The sequence below is a fragment of the Cygnus atratus genome, chromosome Z, assembly GCF_013377495.2.
Source record: "Cygnus atratus isolate AKBS03 ecotype Queensland, Australia chromosome Z, CAtr_DNAZoo_HiC_assembly, whole genome shotgun sequence".
Classification (NCBI taxonomy): Eukaryota; Metazoa; Chordata; class Aves; order Anseriformes; family Anatidae; genus Cygnus; species Cygnus atratus.
Window position 1 is genome coordinate 54,476,392 of NC_066396.1, and position 20,588 is coordinate 54,496,979.

At 48.3% G+C, this 20,588-nt stretch overlaps 1 protein-coding gene across 4 annotated transcripts; it reads right to left on the reverse strand.

Moving 5' to 3' along the window:
* Window positions 1-652: 652 nt before the first annotated feature.
* Window positions 653-20,544, reverse strand: SLC49A3 (solute carrier family 49 member 3). Of its 4 annotated transcripts, XM_035564232.2 has the most exons (11): window positions 20,292-20,428; window positions 18,620-18,837; window positions 14,048-14,206; window positions 12,908-13,127; window positions 8,654-8,730; window positions 8,399-8,536; window positions 7,713-7,829; window positions 6,633-6,785; window positions 5,375-5,532; window positions 4,239-4,351; window positions 656-2,763 (listed from the first exon to the last, which is right to left on the reverse strand). In XM_035564232.2, exons 2-11 carry the CDS (start codon window positions 18,626-18,628, stop codon window positions 2,612-2,614), a joined length of 1,296 nt encoding a protein of 431 aa, XP_035420125.1. In that variant the 5' UTR covers window positions 18,629-18,837; window positions 20,292-20,428; the 3' UTR covers window positions 656-2,611. The 4 variants fall into 4 exon arrangements, with proteins under 4 accessions (XP_050572484.1, XP_035420125.1, XP_035420124.1 ...); XM_050716527.1 differs by lacking the exons at window positions 18,620-18,837; window positions 20,292-20,428 and adding an exon at window positions 17,055-17,126 and having other exon boundaries at window positions 653-2,763; XM_035564231.2 differs by lacking the exons at window positions 18,620-18,837; window positions 20,292-20,428 and adding an exon at window positions 17,169-17,536.
* Window positions 20,545-20,588: the final 44 nt, after the last annotated feature.

The window sequence follows — 20,588 nt, forward strand, 5'->3', positions numbered from 1 at the left end:
CAGAAAGTACTGTAAAAGATGTTTTGACTAGTTAATGTTTTGCCTAGCACCTTTTGGGGTGCCTTTTCCATTAAACCTCTCAAGTAATCTAGTTTTCTTCTAGGCACTGAATGTGAATGACAGCTGAGTTATGCACCCTAAAGAAAGGTGTATCGCAGTATGCTAACTTCAGCTATGGTGGTAATTAGGCCAGCGTGCACCCATGCCCAGATTTTTTTTTTTTTCTAAAGACAAAATGAGTTATTAGCAGAACCAGTACAAACAGCTCATGGTGCAAGCCAAGTATTTGCATGAATTACCTGGCTCCGCTGTTAGCAGTACTACAGCGCCTCTACAGCACGCTGCGAGGGTATGACAAACCCTGAAGTGGAGGAGCAACCTGCTCCTCTTCACATCAGCAGTTCAGAATTAGCCTCACACAACTGTATGCCTGTTGGTGGAGAAAAAATCTCCCCTTTCAAATCTCTTTTATATGATAGGTTAAAGAGTGGCTTAGCTGGTGTGACACAGACTCTGACCAGGATGACAGATTTTGGAGATGCTTGTAGTCTGCTCTCTCCTTTAACCCGTCCTTCAGCAGAGAGCTAACTGCAGTTTAACCTGCAGCTAATTTCACGCTGCCTTTTTAGAGATCTGAGGTACCATTTATCAACATTTCAAGCACAACTTAACTGCGCATATGCCAGATCAGTGACCTTTGGCTTGTGCTGTGTAGCAGATGTGATGCACTCTTGGACCTATAAAATACTTGTTTAATGTAGTGAAAAAAGATGACTCTTTCTTAATGTTTTCTTAATCCACCCTTTATTAAAAAACATAAGCATTTGTAAATATATAAAATTATAAAGTACCAAGTGCTTTTTGCTTCCCAGTACAGTAGGACTCAGGAGTGATGGGTAAATCTGGTGTTAATCTGTTCAGTGTATTAGGTCCAGTGCTGCAGAACTGACCAATCAGTTTGCAAAAGATGGTTAATTTCATTCCTCTGACAGGTCCAAAGTTACCTTGTTTCACCTCAGTTTAAGACTTCCTTCCTGCTCCTCTTGACAGATAGCAGTGCTTATCAGGGACATCAAGGCTGTACCTGTAGGAACTAGGAGACTCCATGGAAGGATGCAGGGAGTTATTTTAAAAATAGAAAAATATCCAGTTGCTAATGGGAAGGAGAATTCAGGCATTGAGAGAGCTGTTCTTTAGTGTTTATCAGGTAAAGTGCATTCTTTGCTATGTGATTATCCCCTAACTGGACTGGAGAAAAACAGCCACTGTATTTTCAGAGGTCCAATTTGCATCAAGTTCCCTTAATCAACAAATACTGAGATCTCCTCTGCCAGCTGCATGATACGAAGCATCACCAAGTCCCACCCATCTTATTTTTTAGCACCAAAATGTCATAGGGTAAAAAGTCCTCAGGCTGTAGATTTAGACTTCAACGCCAGAGCAGGACATAGGGCTCCTGTGCAAGTATTGTTGTAAAATGAAAAACAATTGTACCCGTTTCAATTCTTAGTGGAACTGAACTCCAAACAGGATCTTTTGTGTTACTAACCATCTCTTCAAACACTGAGCAACAGCTTTCCCTTGTAGAGAGAACTCCAAGGTGCTTGTTGACATTGTTTCTTACTTGGTCTTCCACCAAAATCCCCTATCATCTGCAGAAACTCGTGAAGGCGCCCTGCATTCTCTGTGTGGTCACCTTTGCCAGGTCTTTTGCCAGCTGCTGCCACACCATTCCCCCAAAAGTGAGCTGCTTTCTCAATGTTTTTCTGTAAGACAGCATGTCTTCGCTTGGTGCAGTACACAACTCTAACCATAAGGTTCATCTTCTTGTGAAAAGCTTGAGCCATTGGAATTGTTGGACAGATGGGGAAACACCAGGAGCCCAAAACAAACTTTTCCTGAATGTCTCAGCATATGGCAGGGGACCAGAAAGGGCAAGGAAGGCTGTTATGCTTAATTTCTGCTGCTCACTGATTTTTTCTTTTACAGTCAGCATGGCAGGGAGCGCTTTCCTTTTCCTGTTTCTGTGAGAGGACAAAGTGGACATTGCAACAGATTTGTGTTACAGATCATATACCTACACCTCCCTGCTGCAACAGACAGATGCTCTAGCTCCTACCGAATAATTATTTCCACGCTTAGAGTGGAAAAGTTGCTATGCAATATGGGAACTGTAGTCCTGAAAGGCAAGTTCTTTGGCAGGTTTGTGATATCAACTTTCACCTCTTCAAAAGCTTCACTCCTGATCCATGTATGTGAAAACGAAAAAAAGGCTGAAATATGATGCTCCACTCTTCTGCAACATTTCTTCAGCTTGAATCATGTCAGCTAAAAACACCTGTTACCTGTGTAGTTATCCAGTTCCCCTTTGACCTCTGGCAGCACAGCCTGTATTACAGCCCAGACTCACAAATAAATACAAGATTGGGAGAAGATCAGCGAAGGTGCCCCAGTGACTGCTGTAGCCACTCCCTTCTGAAATCCAGGGTGCTTCTTGTGCAGCAGGACCCACACACCCCAGTCTGCCAGCTGAGCACTTGCAGTTGTGGTCCCTGCCCATAGGCCTGAGTCCTTCCCTAACTGGGCCCTTGGCATGCCCCTTTCAGCCTTGTTAGGCTTCGGGAACATCTGCTGATTCTGTATCTTCTGTCCTGACCAAATCGCTGTTTGTCTCAGCATGGAGCCGCTTGTAGTCTGTGTGGAAGAAGATGACGTAGAAACAAGCCATGGCACTGCAGAGGCCAGCCAGCACCAGCACTGGAGCTGCAAATAATATAGACTTTTAGAGGGTGAATCCACACATCCCAAATGGTGCAGAAGTCTAGAGGTCAGTTCCCTAACAACTGCACAGCCTGGGTGACCTGTTCCCAGAGGCTACCCTGAGGACAGCGTGCAGCTCACAGTGAGGGAGCACTAGCTCGGTAAAAGCCAAACATCATCTCACAGAATAAGGGCTTTAGAAGAGGATTTGAGTGAAAAGTGGAAGGCTTACAGGAGCCGTGTCCTGCACGGCCCACAGGTTGGAGGCCTTACACCAGTGCACACAGTGTGTTTGTGGGAGTGCATTTGCATGTACCTGTGTGTGTATGTGTGTGGACATTTGTGTGTTGGGGGCAGGTGAAGGATATTACAAGAAAGACTTAAAACACCTGGGCTTCATAAGAGAACAGGTCATCACAGGTAGCTTTGTTTTGTTATCTAAAAGCAAGGTGTAGCAAAGGTTCACTAAAGATAAACTTTAACTGAAGAAAAAACCTGTGTCTTAACAACCTTTTCTGATAAAAAAAAAAAAAGGAAATTTATACAATGTCTGGAAGTAGTTATGCTCTTATTCAAACAGTATCTCAAATAAACACCTCCACACATTTCTCCACATATATGTCCCTGCATGTATCAAACCACAAATGAGTAAGGATGGGTACCTAATCACAAGCTCTGATCTGATGAGGAGGAATGTTGCAGACCTTCAGACATGAAGCAGCCAAATTGCTTTTTGGGAGCAGCTACTGTGATGACTTGTTCCCTACCAGCAAGTGGAGTGGCTTCTGGGGATTTCTGCTCAGCTGAGGATTATATACAGAGGTGTTTGGCAGCCTCTGTTATGGCATGTCCCCAGAACTTGGTGTCAGTGTTATATAAATATGAACCAGCTGAGAGATCAAGACCAGAGTTCAGCCTACAGTTCAAAAAAAAATTGTGTGTTCCTGTTTCTATCAATTGCTGCTTCTCCTGACCAGCTTGGAAAGGAAGGGTAATATGGAGTAAGTCAGAACAGAGCTGTACAGGCATGTTACTGACCCAGGCAGCTGCGTGTGCAGATGCAAGGGAATTCACTTTCAGTCAGTCTGTGGTCTTGACCTGCCACACCGCACAACAGCACAGGCTGTGTTACACACACAGGGTTGTGTATCCCATGACCCCAAGCTGTTCTTCCCCCAGGAGCAGCTGCTTGCGAGCTTGGTGAAGCTCAGGTCTCTGCAAAGTGGCTGTAAGAGGAACTGTAACCCACAGCCATCAGCAGCATTTTTGGCATCTTAGAAGTCTTCCCCATTTCAACTGTTCAGGACTGTTTTAGCAGGAGCAGCAAGAGTGCACAGGCAGGTTGGAAAAGGTGGTCAAGAGATAGGCTGCAGTGGGAATCAGTCTGGCAGTCTCCCTCACAGTGAGATATGGGCAAGAGCAGGGGACATGTAGGGTGCAAGCAATTGTCCAGCATCACTTCCCAGGGATGTGCTTACTTGTCCAGTCCAGGGCTCCATCCTGGTCAAGGGCGCAGGTGGAGGATGGGTCCTCAGAAATACGCACGGTGAGGGCTTGTAGCAGAATCATTAAAATCACACCTTCAATCTGGCTGTGGGGAGAAGCCAGCATGCGGTGACTGCCCCTGACCCATTCACCGGTGCTGCAGACAAGCCCGGCTTCCCCAATGTGAAGGAAGCAAGGTCCCTTTCTGGAGTGGGGTCCTTCTTGCAGAGAACGCCATGACTGGCTGCCTCTAACCCCCATTCTTGGTTAACTGGCCTGGGGTCAGAGGGTGGCCAAGTCAGCACACCTCCAAACACGGGGCAGGCATGGCAGGACCACTGCACACTCACAGTGGAGGTGAGAAGGTGTTGAACTACAGCTGTCAAGGAGATGAGGCTTAGTCACTGGCCAGAGACTTGGAAATACCTCCTGCTGCAGGGGTGAGGATGGGAAAAAGACTTCAGCCTCCACCTCATTCACAGCTGTCTGGCAGCAGCAACGAAGTCCACAGCCAATGGGAGACAACAGCCCCTTAGGGAGGCGTCTAATGCTCCTCTTTGGTGTTTCGTGCTGCTGCAGCTCCACCTGACACACACAAGTGGAACTGGGCCACGTTTATCATTGCTTAGGGCTCCCGTGAGTCTGGCAGTAGTCTAGTGCCAGCCCAAGGTATGTAAGCTGATCATGGAAAGGACCATCACTGCCCCATCTGGTGTGACCAGTCACCCCGTAAGTGGTGAGCCCCATCTCCCTCAGCTGAGCACTGAGACCTCACATCTCCCTGTACTGCTGTGGGAATGAACACACAGACCCCTCCTTCTTTAAAGGTAGTAAGGGCATGGCTAAATCCTGTTTTGGGGAGGGATTTAATCCAGGGAGAGACCTCCAGCTTCCTTCTTGCCTTTTCTGTACCAATTTCACACTCTTACTTCCTTTAAAACCTACAGGGGAAGCTCATCAGCTCTGCAGCTCAGCCAGCTCCCTCCTTGCCGTGCTCGCATACATGGATAGCAGGGAGGCAGTTTGGCAGCATGGCTGGCATGATGTCCACACTGTTCTAGCTGCATCCGCACACCCGTGTGTGTGAACCTAAGCTCAACGGCTGGCTGGATTTAACCAGCGTGCTTACCTTGCAACGAAAATCAGCCCTGTAGATGTGCCTTCTCCCACAGGGTAGGAGCACTCCACAGCCAGCTCCATGGCAATAGGGTAGATGGCAAAACCAAAGAAACCAAAGACTGAGCTGGCGATGGCCAAAGCGATGGCCTGACCTCTGAACCGAGATGCCTGAGGGCAGAATAACAGCACCAAGGTCTCAGTGTCAACATTGCTGCACAGAATGTCTCTAAACCCATAACCACAGGAAGTCCCAAGTGCTCCACTAGTACCACATCTCTTCTTCCTCCAACCCCCTAGTCAACCAATTGCTACAAAATGGAGATTTAGCTGTCAAACTTTAGCAAGGAGAGAGACTGGATCAGCAGAATTATCTGAAAAATGTGGATGTAATTATAATACTGTGACTTGATTTCCTGGACAGTAACTTATGAAGAGTGCACTCAATTACCAAGAGGGCATCTCCAGAACCACGTGAAACACACACTTCTGTCCTGATGAAAGCTAACATTTCAGAAGTGGCATTTGCAGTGGGTTACATATGAGAATTCATTGGGTTACTGCAGCTCAGTATAAACTGAAAACTATTCTTTATCATGTCAGACTCATGTTTGTAATGTCGGAGTACTACCAACAAAAACCCAAAACCAACAGACAAAAACACCTGAAACATCTACAAAAGCTGGTGATCAGTTTAGTGTCAACAACAGCCTGATCCCTAGCTCTTGTGCAAAAAGCATGGCCTTGTCCCAGAGCTAGTGAAGTCAAAGGTGTAAATCGTGCAGCCACTGTGCTGCTACGTCCTTCTTTAACTATGTTTTAAATTACCACATACGAACACCAGGTGTCTCTCCTGGCACAGCTCCAGAGGCCTGGCTGGAACTGGTAAAGGCAAGGAAAACTGTCTGGAATCCAAATTCATTGATGGGTGGTTTTCATTTTACTACCCGGAACTAGTAGTTCACCCGTAAGGGATGAGGGTGAGGCAGGGACATGGAGGAGAAGTAACGAAGAGGTGATCCAGTGTAAAGGAGTAAATTGCACCAATTTATATCCTGAAGCAGTCTGTCTGAGGGTCCACAGTTCCTCTGTGAAATCTCCAGGAAATGTTTTTTCTGTAAAAAAATCCTATCCCAGGCAGATTATCCCAAAGTAGAACATGTAACTTAACAAATGCTATTAAGTCAAATCACCCTGTTTTGAGTTGACGGTTTATTAGATGGCAACAGAAGTAAGCCCACAGGTATGGTGCAACGCAAGTGAGAACTCACCACTGCGAACACGATGCTGGCAAGCGCGCTCAGACAGAAACAGATCTTGGTGGACTCTATAAAATTCCTCGTCCGGTCGACATACAGTCCTAGCAGGAAGGCTCCCAACAAACCAAAGACTGTGAACAGTGCACCATTCAGGCCGGCAAATACCTGGAGGGCAGAAAAACAAGCAGCCAAGAAAACAGAGTGGTTAGGAAGAGGTTTTAATGTCACTGACCCATCTGCCTGCTGCTAGTGGATCACTTCCTGAGGTAGGGCAAGTTTCCCCCAAAGGACTATGAGTAGCAAATAACTGGGCCCCGAATCACATGCTTGTGGACAACTGGGTCACAGCACCACGGTCTCAATGGACATCAAATCTTGGTAGGCCTAAGAAGGAAGGCTGGGTGCAGAGCAGGCGTATAGACGTGCAGCTGGAGAGTTAAGAGGACCTCCAGGGGGGTACAAGCAGCAGGACTGAAGGGGAAATGCAGGAACTGAAACAGCCCCTTGCTACTGCACAGAGACAACAGGAAGAATCTCACCTGTGCACGCCCTGTGCTCAGCTGTAAAAGCTGCACCTGGCCAGAGTCCAGGAAATGATGGGGAAACAGAGCTGTTGCAGTACCTGTGACTTCCTACTGCCTTGGCTTCGTGTAAGACTGTCCAAAGAAAAAAGGAAATTGCACCAGCCTGCCTTCCATGTCCTGCTCACTCCAGGGCCCATCGGAGCCTCCATCTCCCTTTGGGAAAGATGCCAGAAGGCTGCTTAGACATCAGTGCTCTGGAGTGCTTAAGAAAAAATGGAACACTTTTTTTTCCTAAACAGTGTTTAGGGAGAAAAAGCTTTTCATTTGTGAATGGGAGCCTGGCCAGAGGCAGTAATAGAAACACAAATCATCCATTACACTGAAAGATTGCCTGTGCTCTGCATTAATGTACTGCTTAACCTACGTTAAATAATACAAGCAAATAAGATATGAGACACTGCATCATATTCATTTTGTCTTCATTCTGTTCTAAGTCCCTTATTGGGTAAATTATCTTGATTCTATCACAGATGCTGTGGACAGTGGGGATGAAAGGAGGAAGACTCACATTTGAATAACCCTTTTCACAAAGGATTTGTTCTAGTAGAGCCGAAAAGCAGGTAAACATCCCAATTCCTCCTCCAAAGCATACTGCCAGGATGATGTACGGCTTGTTTCTCAGGAGCTAGAGAAAAAAGTTAACATATTTAAACAAGCAAAGAGGGAAGAAAGGCCAGGCTGTGACAAATACATTTGAGGATCTGAGGCTCTGACCCCTCAAAAACATTGAGGGCAAACCTGTGAGCACTAAGGGACCTTGGCTCTCTCCTGTCAGTTCAGCCATCAGACAAGTAAAAGCAGAGACCATATAGGAAGAAGGGATCTCTTCAGTGTCCCAAATTCTTTCTTTGCTTTGCCACATGCTGTCCTACCCATTAGCACATCCGTTACCACCTCAGAAGGCTCAGGTTGTGTGGTCCTCTTGGATGAGTTCAGATGTGCCTGTTAGCCAGCTGAACAGCAGCCAGCCAGAGGCTGAACGGTCAGGTAATGTCTCTCACGGCTTTGCTGTGAGCAGCTTCCACTCCCTGAGGAAGGAAGGGAACCTGGTCTCCTTCAGGAGGCTTTCTGTGCCAGGTTTGGTAGAGAGCTATTCAGAGTCTGCTTTGTCAGCAGATTCCGCAGCGCGTCCCTGTCTGGCAGGGCTACATCCCTCACTTCAGCACTGTTTTCTCTCTGTGCTGCAGCACTTACCATTTTGAGCCCTGTGAGGAATGGCTGAGAGGTGGAGTTGGTGGCGCTGGCCGAAGGAGGTGTCGGAGGAACTTTCTCATGAATCCCCACAGTTGCTAGAGCACAGGCTGTTAGCGCTGGGATGGCATAAACACCCAGCTACACAACACAAAGCAAAGACATGTTACCAGTCTTTCCAGCTCCACTGCTTCCAAATATATAAACAAGCTGGACCCCAATCAGCCCAGCTGGCTGATTAAGCCAGTTTTCATTTACCATTAATGGGATGTGCTTTCCTTCAGGAACTAGTATAGGTGACAGCACGTTTGCTGTGAGAATACCCAAGGGATTGGCTGAAAGAAAATAAAAGAAAAATATGTTATTCCTGCAAGCAGTCATAATCACCTGTCAATCCCTACTACCAAGTCAGCATCAGAGTTGCAGTATGTAGCAGAGCAACAAGCATGGACAGACCAAGGTATATATATGGAGAAACCAGGAGGTCTCACTGTTGCCACATCTGTTCCCCCACCCTCAGGAAGTCCATTGTATAAACCCATTTTCCTACAACACCTAACCCGTGTAACAGGAACCTGGTTTTCATTTACGAATTATGTTGTCTTCATCCTTGTAAGGCTGGTCCAGTAAACGCTAATCAGAGGGGACAAAATGAGGATGGCCAATCCACGTCATCTGTCCTGATGTTATACAGCAGCAGTAACAAATAGAGATGCTCCTCCCAGGCAATCTTAGACTCGGACCTGAATCTGGAGCTAGAAGAGTATGCATCCTAGCACTAGCTGGGACATTTCTGAATGCAGTGTGATGCCCTCATGTGTCACCTCCTCAGCCTTCCTCCAAGTTTAATGTCTCCTGACTACTTCACTGCCACCATGGTTTCCCCATTCTCCTCACACATTCCTGCAATATGATTATCCATTGTCACTGCTATCCAGCCTTAAAACAGAAAGATTAATTTTTCACAGTAAGCAGAAAAACAGCATCCTATAAGCACTTGCAGTTCAGAAGAAGGAGCCAAGTCACAGTTGGTCCATCTTAACCTTCCCCCACAAGTAGAGCAAGTATACCAATAAAGTAGTAGGCATCAAGGAGAATTGCCTGGCCACCTTTCTGCGCTTGATGTGTTTGTGAATTTCATTCTCAAAAGTAACAAACATGCCATGATCTGGTAGCTCTGAGAACATACGGACATTTAGTTCAGAAAAAAAAAATCAGCAAAACATCCCTTTTAAAACAAAGAGAACCCTTGCTACTGCTGGGCTGTGCATTGCGTTTTGAGAAGACTGGCCATCCAATGCACAGCATGTGTCCTGTGTACACCTTCCACCAGTCCTCAGCAGGAGGGTATTAATGATGTGCAGGACAGCCCAGAGCTCAACCACTGTAAATGAAGGACTGTGCTGAATTACATCAATGCGGAACAAAATTCCATTGTGTGTGGAACAAAAGTAGTTCTTCCAAAGGCAAAAGTGCAGACAGAATCACCAAAACAAAGAATCAATGAGGTTGGCAGGTGCCTCTTAAGACCGTCTAGTCCAACCCCTCCTGCTTAGACCAGGGTCAGCTACAGCCAGTTGCTCAAGACCATGTTCAGATGGCTTCTAAATATCCACAAGAGAGAGACTCTGCAGCCTCTCTGGGCAGCCTGTGCCTTTGCAGACTATCCCAAGAGATGCCTTAGAGCCTCCTCTGTTCTGTGGTTCTGTTGAGGCATCATTAACACTGCCATAGCACACAACAGTCACAGCACTTCTGCTCTACATTTGGGAAAGTACCAGTTTATGTAACGTGACCTGGGTGAAATGTTATCTGCTCCAAACTAACGTTAAGTGGACACGCTTAAACAACAGTTTCCAAGGAGATGGATTTAAACAGCTGCGTTTCGGTAAAATAAATGTGGGCATTGTAAGGGACTGTCTAAAAAGTATGATCATGTGTATGACCATGAGCTATCTGTATAGTGAAGCAGAAGATCTGAGGGAGGAGGGGGGGAGATGGAAATGTGAGCATTGAGCTAAATTTGAAAAGACTAAGTGAGCCTACCCAAGTCATTACAGGGTTTCAGCCTTCTCCTCCTGGGAAGGGAAACGATACAGGCCTAGACTGAGAAAGAATGGGAAGGAGATCACTGGAGCTAATCAACAGTACATAATGGTGCAGGAGTTTTGGCTGGATTAGCTTGGACTACTCCACTGTGGGACTGTGTGTTTTGTGGACAGTGATGCTGGTGCAATAAGACTGTACAGGGTGCAGAAAATGAGATGCTGACAGACCACAGAAAGCAAAGAATCCAGCAGATGAAGCAGAGACCACTTCAGTGGACTCGCCAAGTCTTTCTTCTTGCACGGAAGAATTTCTCACCATCTTCACAGGGATCCATTCTCGGCCTGGTTCTGCTTCTGTGTGAGTAAGTCTCTAGAAGTGATAGGAGGACTGAGTCTGGTAAATACCAATGAGCACAGATGAGTCACAGTGATCTCAGCTGCTCAGCTGGACCCTGTCTGCAGGGTCTGTTTTCATCTGCATGCAAACACAGCGAATCCTACTCAGAGGTACTAACAGAAGCTGTGGGGATACTGGCAGGGCCAGTTTCTGTGTGCAACACTGAGTGCTGCTTTGGCATTAACACAGGAAACAGGGAGTGATAAACTGGAGCGAGCTCAGAGAAAAAGCTGATGTGAGCAACAGGCAGACATGGAGATATGTGGGAAGAGGAAGAGGGAAACGTGCCTGTGAAGTGGTTGCATTGGAGCAGTTCAGTCTTTCTAGACAAAGGAGAGATGAGGTGACTGTCCATAACTACTTGCCAAACAGGTGCAACGAGACTCAGTGGCTGGGGGATAAGGAGCATCAAGATGAGAACTAACATGTAGGCATTTGCCGGTGAGGTAATTAACCACTGAAGTAAATGACTGGGCTGTGGCTGATGCTCCTTCTAGGCAATATTCAAACTTTTTTAAAATGAAATCCTGATTTTGTACAGTAATGGGTGTAACCAGAAACCATTAATGGATGCTTGCTAAACAACAATACGCAAGCATTGCAGCAGATAATAATAACAGCCCTTTCAGTCCTCACGCTGGTATCTCAACATGCCACAGACTGAACAGCTTCAGATCTTGGGTATCTGCTGTCCCTTGCTCTTCAGTTGTATTTGTTCTCATAGTTAAATCCATTTATTCTTGTAGGGGCTGAGGTCACTGTGTCAGTGAAATACTATTTGGCTGCTCTGGCTGCTCTCTCACTTAAAAAAAAAAAAAAAGTTTTCTGGAGGCTGTGATCCTTCACACTGTGGAGAAGGACGGCAGTGCCCGGTGGTCCCCACCAGCGACTTCTGTACTCCTCTGGTAGTACCTGTATGGCACCCCACTGACAACAGAGATCCTTCTCCAGCAGGGAAGGGGAAGATCTACTTCAGCCCTAGGAAAGAAGGTGAGCTATCAGGTGCACCCTACTCTAGGGAAGGCAGTACAAAAAGGAATTGCTTTGTTCTGACATCACGAATCCATTCTTGCTAAATAATAGCACCCATGCTCTGGGTTTGCACCAGCACACCAACATTGGAAAGCCGTACAGGTGTCCTCCTACACTAGCTTTTTCCTCTGACTTATCCCTTCCCACACAAATCCAAGGCAGTGTGGAGGCAAGTACAGGTGGAGCTCTCCCGTACGTGCAGGTAACGTGAGATTTGCCAGCTGGAGTCAGTGGGCCAGCCTCGTTTCTGGGGCACCTTGCAAGTCCTTGGAGAGTGAAGCTGGAGAAAATGTTACACAGAGGGAGGAAAGAGGTCTATCAAGTGCAGTTCTCTCTATCTAGCAGGAAACAAGCAACCAGGAGAGGGATGGGATCAGAGCAAGCATACCTGGTGCCTCCTCTCCAGTTTCCCAGATTCCAGGCACTTTACCTCAGGGACTTCACAAGCAAGAATTGGTTTCTCTGTGAGTAGTCCTGCTGCATTTAGAACACTCAATGTGTTCGCATGGCCAGCTGAGTATGTTTAATGCAGGTATGCATGTATACCAATTTGGAATACAAGCGCAGTCTTGCTACTGGAAGAACTGGTGGATAAAATGGATGCTGCAGCCTCACCTCTACCTGGTTACAGAATTTGACAACTGTGATCACAAGCATCATTTCCAAATTGGAGACTTGCTCTACAAGTTCCAGAGATAAGACCACTACAAAGACATTATATTTAATAACACTGAGGGCTGTCCTCGAACACCATGATATTTGGGCAAGGTTGCCTTGTTAGGGGAGAGGGTGCCTTTGCATCTGCATGTGGTTAAAGCCCACTTCTTGCTCCCCAGCATGGAAATGCCTGTCTGTTTTCTGAGGCCTTGAAGCCACTGGTTTAATTGCACCTGTTTATGACACTCGTGCAGAGCTGTATTTGCAAGGCAAAAAAGCTGTGGTACAGAGGGTTTCCTCTGCCTCCTGTTTCTGAAAGGCAAACAAATACTATCAAGTTCTGCAAGGCAGCAATATTACTCTGCAGCTGTCACTTACACATTGATGAGATCATGTTTGCTGTTGCTCTCTGGTGGTCCGGGAACCACAGCGCTGCCAGCTTTGTTGGTGAAAAGATGACAAGGGGCTGAGCCAGTGCGCAGAGGCACTGACCAACAAACAGGTACCAGTAATTCTGGGAGCCCAAGCTCATGAACTTCATGACACTGAACATCCGGATGATGCTACCCGTCATGTTCAGCCACGCACTCAGGATCACCTGCAGCAAGCAGAAATAGCCAGGAGTTGTGTGCTGCAGCCTAAAGGACAGAACTTAACGCAACAGGACAGCAAAAACAAGTCCCAGATGCACTACAGGAGACATTGGGTTGTTAATAACTGCTGCACAGAAAGTTGCCTGCAGACTGTCCCCATCCCTCTGGGTCACTGCAGGATGCTCCTGACGCAACAGTAACCTCTTCACCAGTCCCCTTAAGGAGCAAGAAGGCTGTCCTGCTCTACACCATCATGTAGCTTACGCAAGACAACAGGTACCATCGTGGAATTGAGGAGAAATCCAAAGTTCACTACTTTCACTCTGTTTTCAAGTTTGCACCATCACGCATATATGTTGTTGTGACAATTCAAAGACCGTGGAAATAAGTCAGGCAGTATACAGGTCCTGCTAGAGTGCTAGTGTCTCAGTGCCACAACTCCAGCACCTCTGCTTTTGGGAAGACTGTGCTGAGATCCCAAGTTGGCTTTGCACTGAGCAAGCTGTAAGATGACAAGGGTCTCTTGCTTGCTTGCACCCTGCCCTGCTACTCTTTAAAATGGCCTCGCAAGCAAAATAGTTGTGTCTTCACTAGCAAACCTTGCCTGACTCCAGCAAGCTCCTCACAGAGTCAGCTCACACCGTCTGTCCCTGTCAGTTGGCTAAGACAACAAAAACCAAAGCAGAAAAAGGCAAGTAGGGATGCAACATTATTCTGACTTTTCCTACAGCTCCCCCCCTCAGAGGTGGTGACAACTATTACTGAAATAGAACCGAGCTTTCAACACACCCATCCTCTGCTGCACTTGGCAAGACTCCCATTCACAGTACCCATGCTAGTGCTTTGTGCAACTAAATCCGCAGGGATGTCACCACTGCTGTCTCCGGGTGAAAAGCCCTCAGGGTAACAGAACAGTTCAACTCACGGCGCATCTGAGACCCACGCTGTCGAGAACCCATGTTGCCACCAGACCAAATGGGATCGAGATGAGCAGGTACACTATTGAGAGCCAGTTGACCATCTCCAGGGAAATGTGGAAGTAGGCAGCTGTCTTGTCAGCCACAGGAGCAAAGGTCAGCCACAGCTGCAGAAGAGAGAACAAAGGTAGGTATGCATGAACACCTTTACCAGAACAGATTTTTAGCATCCCCTCAAAATAATTACATCATGAAGAGGCTGGCTGTCTTAGTCTCTCCTTGAAATTCAGATGTTAAGGCTAGTAATTAAAACTCAGACCTTCAGTGTTTGCATGCTGGTAGTATTTTGGCACTGACACCATCATTATCTTGACCCTGAGCTCCTCATCCATTTCACTTTCTCATCCCCAATCCTCCTGCCTTGCTGCTGGAAGCTGGCTGAAGTGGAGGTCCGTACCTTTTTCTCTCCTCAGGCTGAACACATTGGCCCCCGACACACATACTTACCTGATGTAAACTACAAGCAATCCTCCTGCATTAGCATTAACAAAACAGAGGCTAACTTTTCCTCTCTGCAACTAGCAGCCTCTTAAACTCAGCCTGGCATTATTGGCTGTTATCAAGCTCTGGATGTGTCCTTGTAAGAACATATTTGCTATCTGTCAGCCAAGAGGTTCACACTTGCCACATGGAGTATTTTATTTCATGCTGTCCTACACACACTCAATGGCTGGGAGAGGACTTAGAAATTTGCATACTTACCAGAACATATGACAGGGAAACACAAGAGGTACATTAATAACGATGCAACTGATCCTTCCAGTGCCTTATCTGAAAATATTCCCCTACACCCTGTTTTAGTCGCACTGGTTTCACAACATTACTGTCTGCTCCTGGTTTCTTCTGGGAATGATAAGGCCTGCTTTGATCCTGAAATCAACCCTGAGGTCATGCCCACAAGAAAGAAATAAGAGTACCATCCCAGATGTAAAGATACTTCTGCGCATCCTTTGCTAAGATGCCCTCTTCGGTGCTTTACAAAAAGACTGGCCTAACCTAAAAATGGGTTTCAATGACGTGGACATAAGATACTCCACTGTTAGGTGATGATCATGCAGGTGATGAATACCTGAGATGATAAAGTCTGTAGAAACATGAATAAAACCCTTCAGCTTTTCTAGAAAATAACTCCAGCCCACTGCCTCTTTTCAGGTACCCCTCTCTGCCATCACAAGCTTCCCCTTCACTGCCTGCGCTGTGCAGACATGAGATGCATGTTAACGCATAACTGAAAGGGCTTGGGTAACCTCAGAGGGGGGTGAGACCCGACACCCTGTTACTGGTTTTCTCCAGTGCTCCTATTGACTTCTTACGTGCCAGAGACCATAAAAGCTACCAGATTAAATGGAAACAGAATGGGAAGTGGCCTTTTCTTCCTTCCTGGCATCACTGGGTGAGAGTAGCCACAAGCAAATCACTGATCATCTAAGCTCTTCTGCTAGCAGGGGTGTGATAAGTAAATGCCAGTGGCAGAGAAGCTGTGCATGTGTTATCAGTGGCCTAGCGCAGACTCTCAGCATCAGCCTTTTCTGCAGCTCTCCAGTGAGCTGAGATGCCAGATCTCCTGCGTTCAACACAAAGCTCACATCGCAGCACTGGCCTCAGACACACCTTTGTGTGATCAGCCAAGGCTCTTGCTGGGAGCGGGTTCAGTGTTTACTCACCTTCCACAATTAGGTGGATGAAGATCGTGAGTGAGGAAAGAAATTGCACCCCAATGCTTTCAGCACACAGCTGGCTGCCTGGGTATATCTATGCCCCATCAAAAGAAGAAAAAGACAGAAATATTTTCCACCCATGGTATATTTATATTCACAATTACAGGAGAGTCCCCTTCACACCTCCTTTGGCGATGGAGTATGTGGGATCACCGTGGAAAGCAAGTGCACTGAAACTCAAACTATCTGACCAATACTGATGCTGGAGGGGGCCTGGCTCCACTTTCAGCTCTGCCTCCCTTTGCTTTGACTTTCTTTTAGCTGGCATTTTGATTTTTCTTCTCCCGCATCTCCTGCTGTGGGGCTGCCTGCTCACTGCAGGCCTGCTTGGGCAGTCCTATGCTTTTAATTTACAGCTGTTCTCATTCTGTCTAAGCTTCTTTGTTGCTCTCTCTCCCTTGTAAACCCTCAATTGATTCTAAGAAATTGATCCAGCCCTCTTCCTCGCCCAAACCCTCTAGGTTTTCTCCTGCTCTCATGCCCTTTCCACCTCCATCTTCCCCAGTTTCTGTTCCTCTGTCCCACCGCTTTTACTTTTTTCACTCCCACACAAACCGCCCAGGGTCCATCCCACATGCAGGACCCAACTCCCCTCCACCCATTCCAAAGGTGCCAAGCATCTGCCCTCCCTCCCACTTCAGCAGCACCTCCACTCCTGCCTGGAACGGCAGCAAGGTGAGGGCAGGACAGACAGACTCACTTTGGTAAGCAACAGCTGTGAGCTGCATAGGGACACATAAACACAGCCCTAGGATTTCCAGAGCTCGGGGAGCACTTAGGGTTGATGTTGATGCATCACACACATAACCAGGCACAGCCCCGCCAGAAGGTGTAGAAAAATGTTAGTTTTCATGAAACGCAAGCTGTTTGCCAATGTCTACCCCCTTCGCCAATAAATCAGGATTTTAAATGTGACAAGCAATATGATTTGTAGAACAGCAAGCACATGCAACCAGGCAGGGTGGAAGGTAGGCCATTTTGCTGGGCTAATGGCAGCACCAGCTAACACAAGCTGCCATATGGAGTGTTCGCCGCTGTCAGGCATACTGTGTATAGCTCTGCACGGCATGGCCGTGCCCCTGTAACACCTTTTCCGCGCAGCTTGAAGAGGAGGAGCCAAGGGGATGGCTTATATGAAATGGGACCTTCTGCTTTATGACAGGCACAGCTCAGCAACCCTCAGCCAGGCGCTGCCTGCAGCAGCTGTCCCAGCCTCAGCGTCCTCTCTCCCACGCACCAGGATCACACCACCGTGGCTGTTCTGAAGCTGATGCTGCATGTCCCTCTGAGGCATGCAGGATTCCTCCTCTCCTGAGACCAAGCCACGAAGCTCCTACACCAGGTTCCTCACCTTCGAGCTCATTGGTCACCAAAACGGACGCAAAGACTGGAAGCAAAGAACCCCCGCAGCTGCCTAGGAAGGAAGGACAGAGGCGAGACCTCCGGATGGGTCAGATCCCCACGTGGATCTCAGTTTTAGCTTCTTACAGCTCTTGGGGAGACTGGCAGGACGTAAGGGCCAGGTGGTGGCAGCTGTGTGTGCATGCGTATCTACAAGGGCACTGCTGGGCCGGACAGGCGCGGGTGAGGAGCGTGCGCACCCTGCCCTGGAGCACGCCGTCTCCACTCGTGGGGCTCTCCTCCCTCTCCCAAGTACACCAAGTGGTGGTGTAAGTCCTCCAGGCAGGTGAGTCAGGAACCGTCCAGCCACGTGTGAGCCAGCTCCAGCCCTCGGCTCCCCTCCTCCTCTCCGGCGTGCTCACGCCGACAGGCGCAGAACAAGGCAGGAAACACTCTTACTTTCATTTCTCTGTGCTTTTCTCTGTCCCCAGCATTAAGGCAAGAAGCAGTTCCTCCTGTGAAGCACAGAGTTTCCACCCTTTTAGCTCAGTAGTAAGGAGGCAAAGAGGAAGAAGGTATTGCTAAAGCAGTCCACTGCTAGAGCAGCTGTCAGCACTCCCTGACTACTATTACACATTAAGGCTTCAAGTTAAAAAAACCACACACTGAAAACCACAGCATCAGTTTCACAAATCTGGAGAGCAACCACAGGCACAGTTAGGTCACCCCTCAACCGAAGTGGTGGCAAAAGATGTCTGGGGAGCAATCATCTAAGCTTAGCTTAGCAGTGGTCAGAAGAGCCTCTTGGCCCAGGACTTCAGGCAGGAAGTGAACATGGTAGACAGTGCCTACTTACGGACTTTTTAAGATATTTTCAGCTAGCAATTTCCAGAATAGCAGGATTTAGGAAATGAGAACCAAACTTCAGCAAGATAGTACCCGCTTTGTAAAAATCAGAGACAGAGGCTTTTAAACCCAGGTCAGTAACAGAGGTGGAAGAAAGAGACCATTTACCTTTGGTGTAAAAGCCCTCCTTATGCCTCATCTACCCTGCTATGCTCCCTGCTTAAAGAAAGGATTTCACGTGATGGTGCAGAGCAGGAGGAAGCAGTTCCTCTCTCAGCACCACATGATCTGGCCCGGCTTTGCCCAACCACAATCCTAGCACAGAATGAACAAAGAACCATTTCTTTCTCATCCTGCCCTTGCTGCATGACTGAGCGTGCTTTCCTGCTGACAAGTTTGCTCCTACATTGCGTTCATGACACTGACGACAGCCTCTCTCTCTCAGGATTGTCTGCTGTCTGTCACTTTCAGTGACATCGAAGGCCACTAATAGAAAGCTGCATGCATGCATGGGTAAGAGTGAAGAATACGCAGCATCGTCCTGGGAGCTTGGTCCACCCCACGAGGTGACTTGTTCTCTCCAATTAAGACAACTTGTAAGTCATGCATCCTCACCACAGGCATTTTGCAGACAGACTGACACAGGTATACATAGGACAAAGTACTGCATGCAACATCTGGACAGGAATTAAGGACTCATCTTAACTTCCATGGCAATTTTCACACCGCAGAACTGGTAAATTAATCTTTCCATCTGGAACTTTTAAACAGAAACCAACCACGTGAATCTCATGTCCTTTCAACCACTCCCTCGATTTTCATGTGATTTTCATCTGGAACATTTAGGAGAAACATTAGCATCAGGAAATGTTCGGTCACAACTTTGTATGTCAGCATGCTTGCAATTCCAGACATGTGCCGCGGCTTACAAACAGTATTGCTACCCTAGGGTATTTACTGAGCACACAGTTTTGAAGTGGTCAAGTTCTGGCTCAAGTTGCTACAGTGGCAAAATAATCCAGTGGAGAGTTTGAAGTTGGCAAGAGACCAAGCAGACAGACAACTGCAGGATCATTCAGGGCTACGAAGTTTTCAGCAATGTGACCCATGTCAGGGTTGCAGACATCAAACAGGCCACTTCAAGTACCTCTCCGAGTTCACTACTAGTGTTTAGCAAAATGCAAGTCTGCCAAGGCTGCCTGGAAAGCTTTGTGCAGCGCCCTTCACCCATGCTGCCACTATCCACACTGACTAGGGTCAGACACCTAACCTAACAGCGGTGCCTTCCTATTACATCACGTTCTTGTGCTGTGCTGACTGAGCTGCAAGAAACAGTGCTTCCCATCGCTTTTCTGCAGGACACCTTTTTACACTATCAAAGGATATGAACTTCCCTATGTGAGGGTATCTTCGCTTTTTTGGTGTTTCAGTATATTACTTGATTCTCACTGTATTTTTCTGTTTCTCTGCTCTGGCACTCTTGCATCACGGACGACCTACTCTTCCTTCCCAGCATTTAAGTGTTTGCAGGTTGCAGTGCCCAATATCGTGGCTGCCAGACAGCCTGCGTTCGTGGCATAGTAATCCTCAGGCGCATGAATAATTCTGCATTGGCCTGATAATTATCATCAACGTCTTCAATGACTTGGTGAGCAGCGATTTGGGCTTCCAATTTGTTTAAGGGGAAATAAGCAACGATTTGGAAGGGGGAAACTTCATGCATCTACCTCGGTAACTACTGAACTTAGTTTTAACCAGCTCAGCGGGCGAGGTGTGTTTTGGCATCCCTTTCTTCGATGTTTTTCAGAACTGAGCACCCGTGGGTGACCAGAAGTCCCCGCGGCGGTGTTGTTTAGCACTGAAACACTCCTGCATGTGCCGCAAACCCCAGCAAGGACACCTCGTAGCTCCTTTCCCTGCCCGGGGAACTCCTCCGGCGCAGGCCAGCAGCACAGGGAAGCCAGCTCCTGCTCCTTGCCCTCACCCCCGTGCCCACCCGAGGGCCACAACCGCTCTCCGCAGCAGCCCCCCCTGCCCTCCCGACCCCGTTTATCTCCGTCCCGGCCCTGCTCGCCTTCCTGCTGCCTTCCAGACCCACCCCGCACCCCCTCCGGCCCCAAACCCCGCGCAGGGCCACAAGCCTGCCGCCCAAACCCCGCAGCCTGCCCCTTCCCTCCCCGCCCCAGCACCCCGGGGCGGCGCTGCCGGCCCCCCTCAGCCACCAGCAGCCGCCGGGGCCGCCCCGCTCCGTGGCTGGGGTCGGTGGTGCCGCCGGCCCGGGGCTCACCATGGCGTTGGAGCAGTTGAGCAGGCACACCACCACCAGCAGGAACCACCGCCGCCGGTACGCCTTGAAGCGGGACAGCCGCGACAGGCCGCGCTCCGGCAGCAGGCCGGACGCCTCGTCCTGCTCCATCGCGGCTGACACCGGATCGGATCGGGTCGGAGCGGAGGGGATCGGGTCGGGTCGGGTCGGGTCGGGTCGGATCGCCTCAGCACGGCCCGGCCCGGCCCGGCCCGGCGCGGCCCCGCCCCGCTGTGAGCCCTCCCCGGGGCGGGCGCGGGGCGGGAGGCCGCCCCTGGC

Coding starts and splice junctions, on each gene's coding strand:
- SLC49A3 (XM_035564230.2), bottom strand. CDS start 20,420: ATGGAGCAGGACGAGGCGTCCGGCCTGCTGCCGGAGCGCGGCCTGTCG. Junction 8,731..12,907: donor AAACATGATCTCATCAATGT/GTAAGTGACAGC, acceptor ATTTTCTTTCAG/CCAATCCCTTGGGTATTCTC. Junction 4,352..5,374: donor GGGCTGATTTTCGTTGCAAG/GTAAGCACGCTG, acceptor TTCTCCCCACAG/CCAGATTGAAGGTGTGATTT.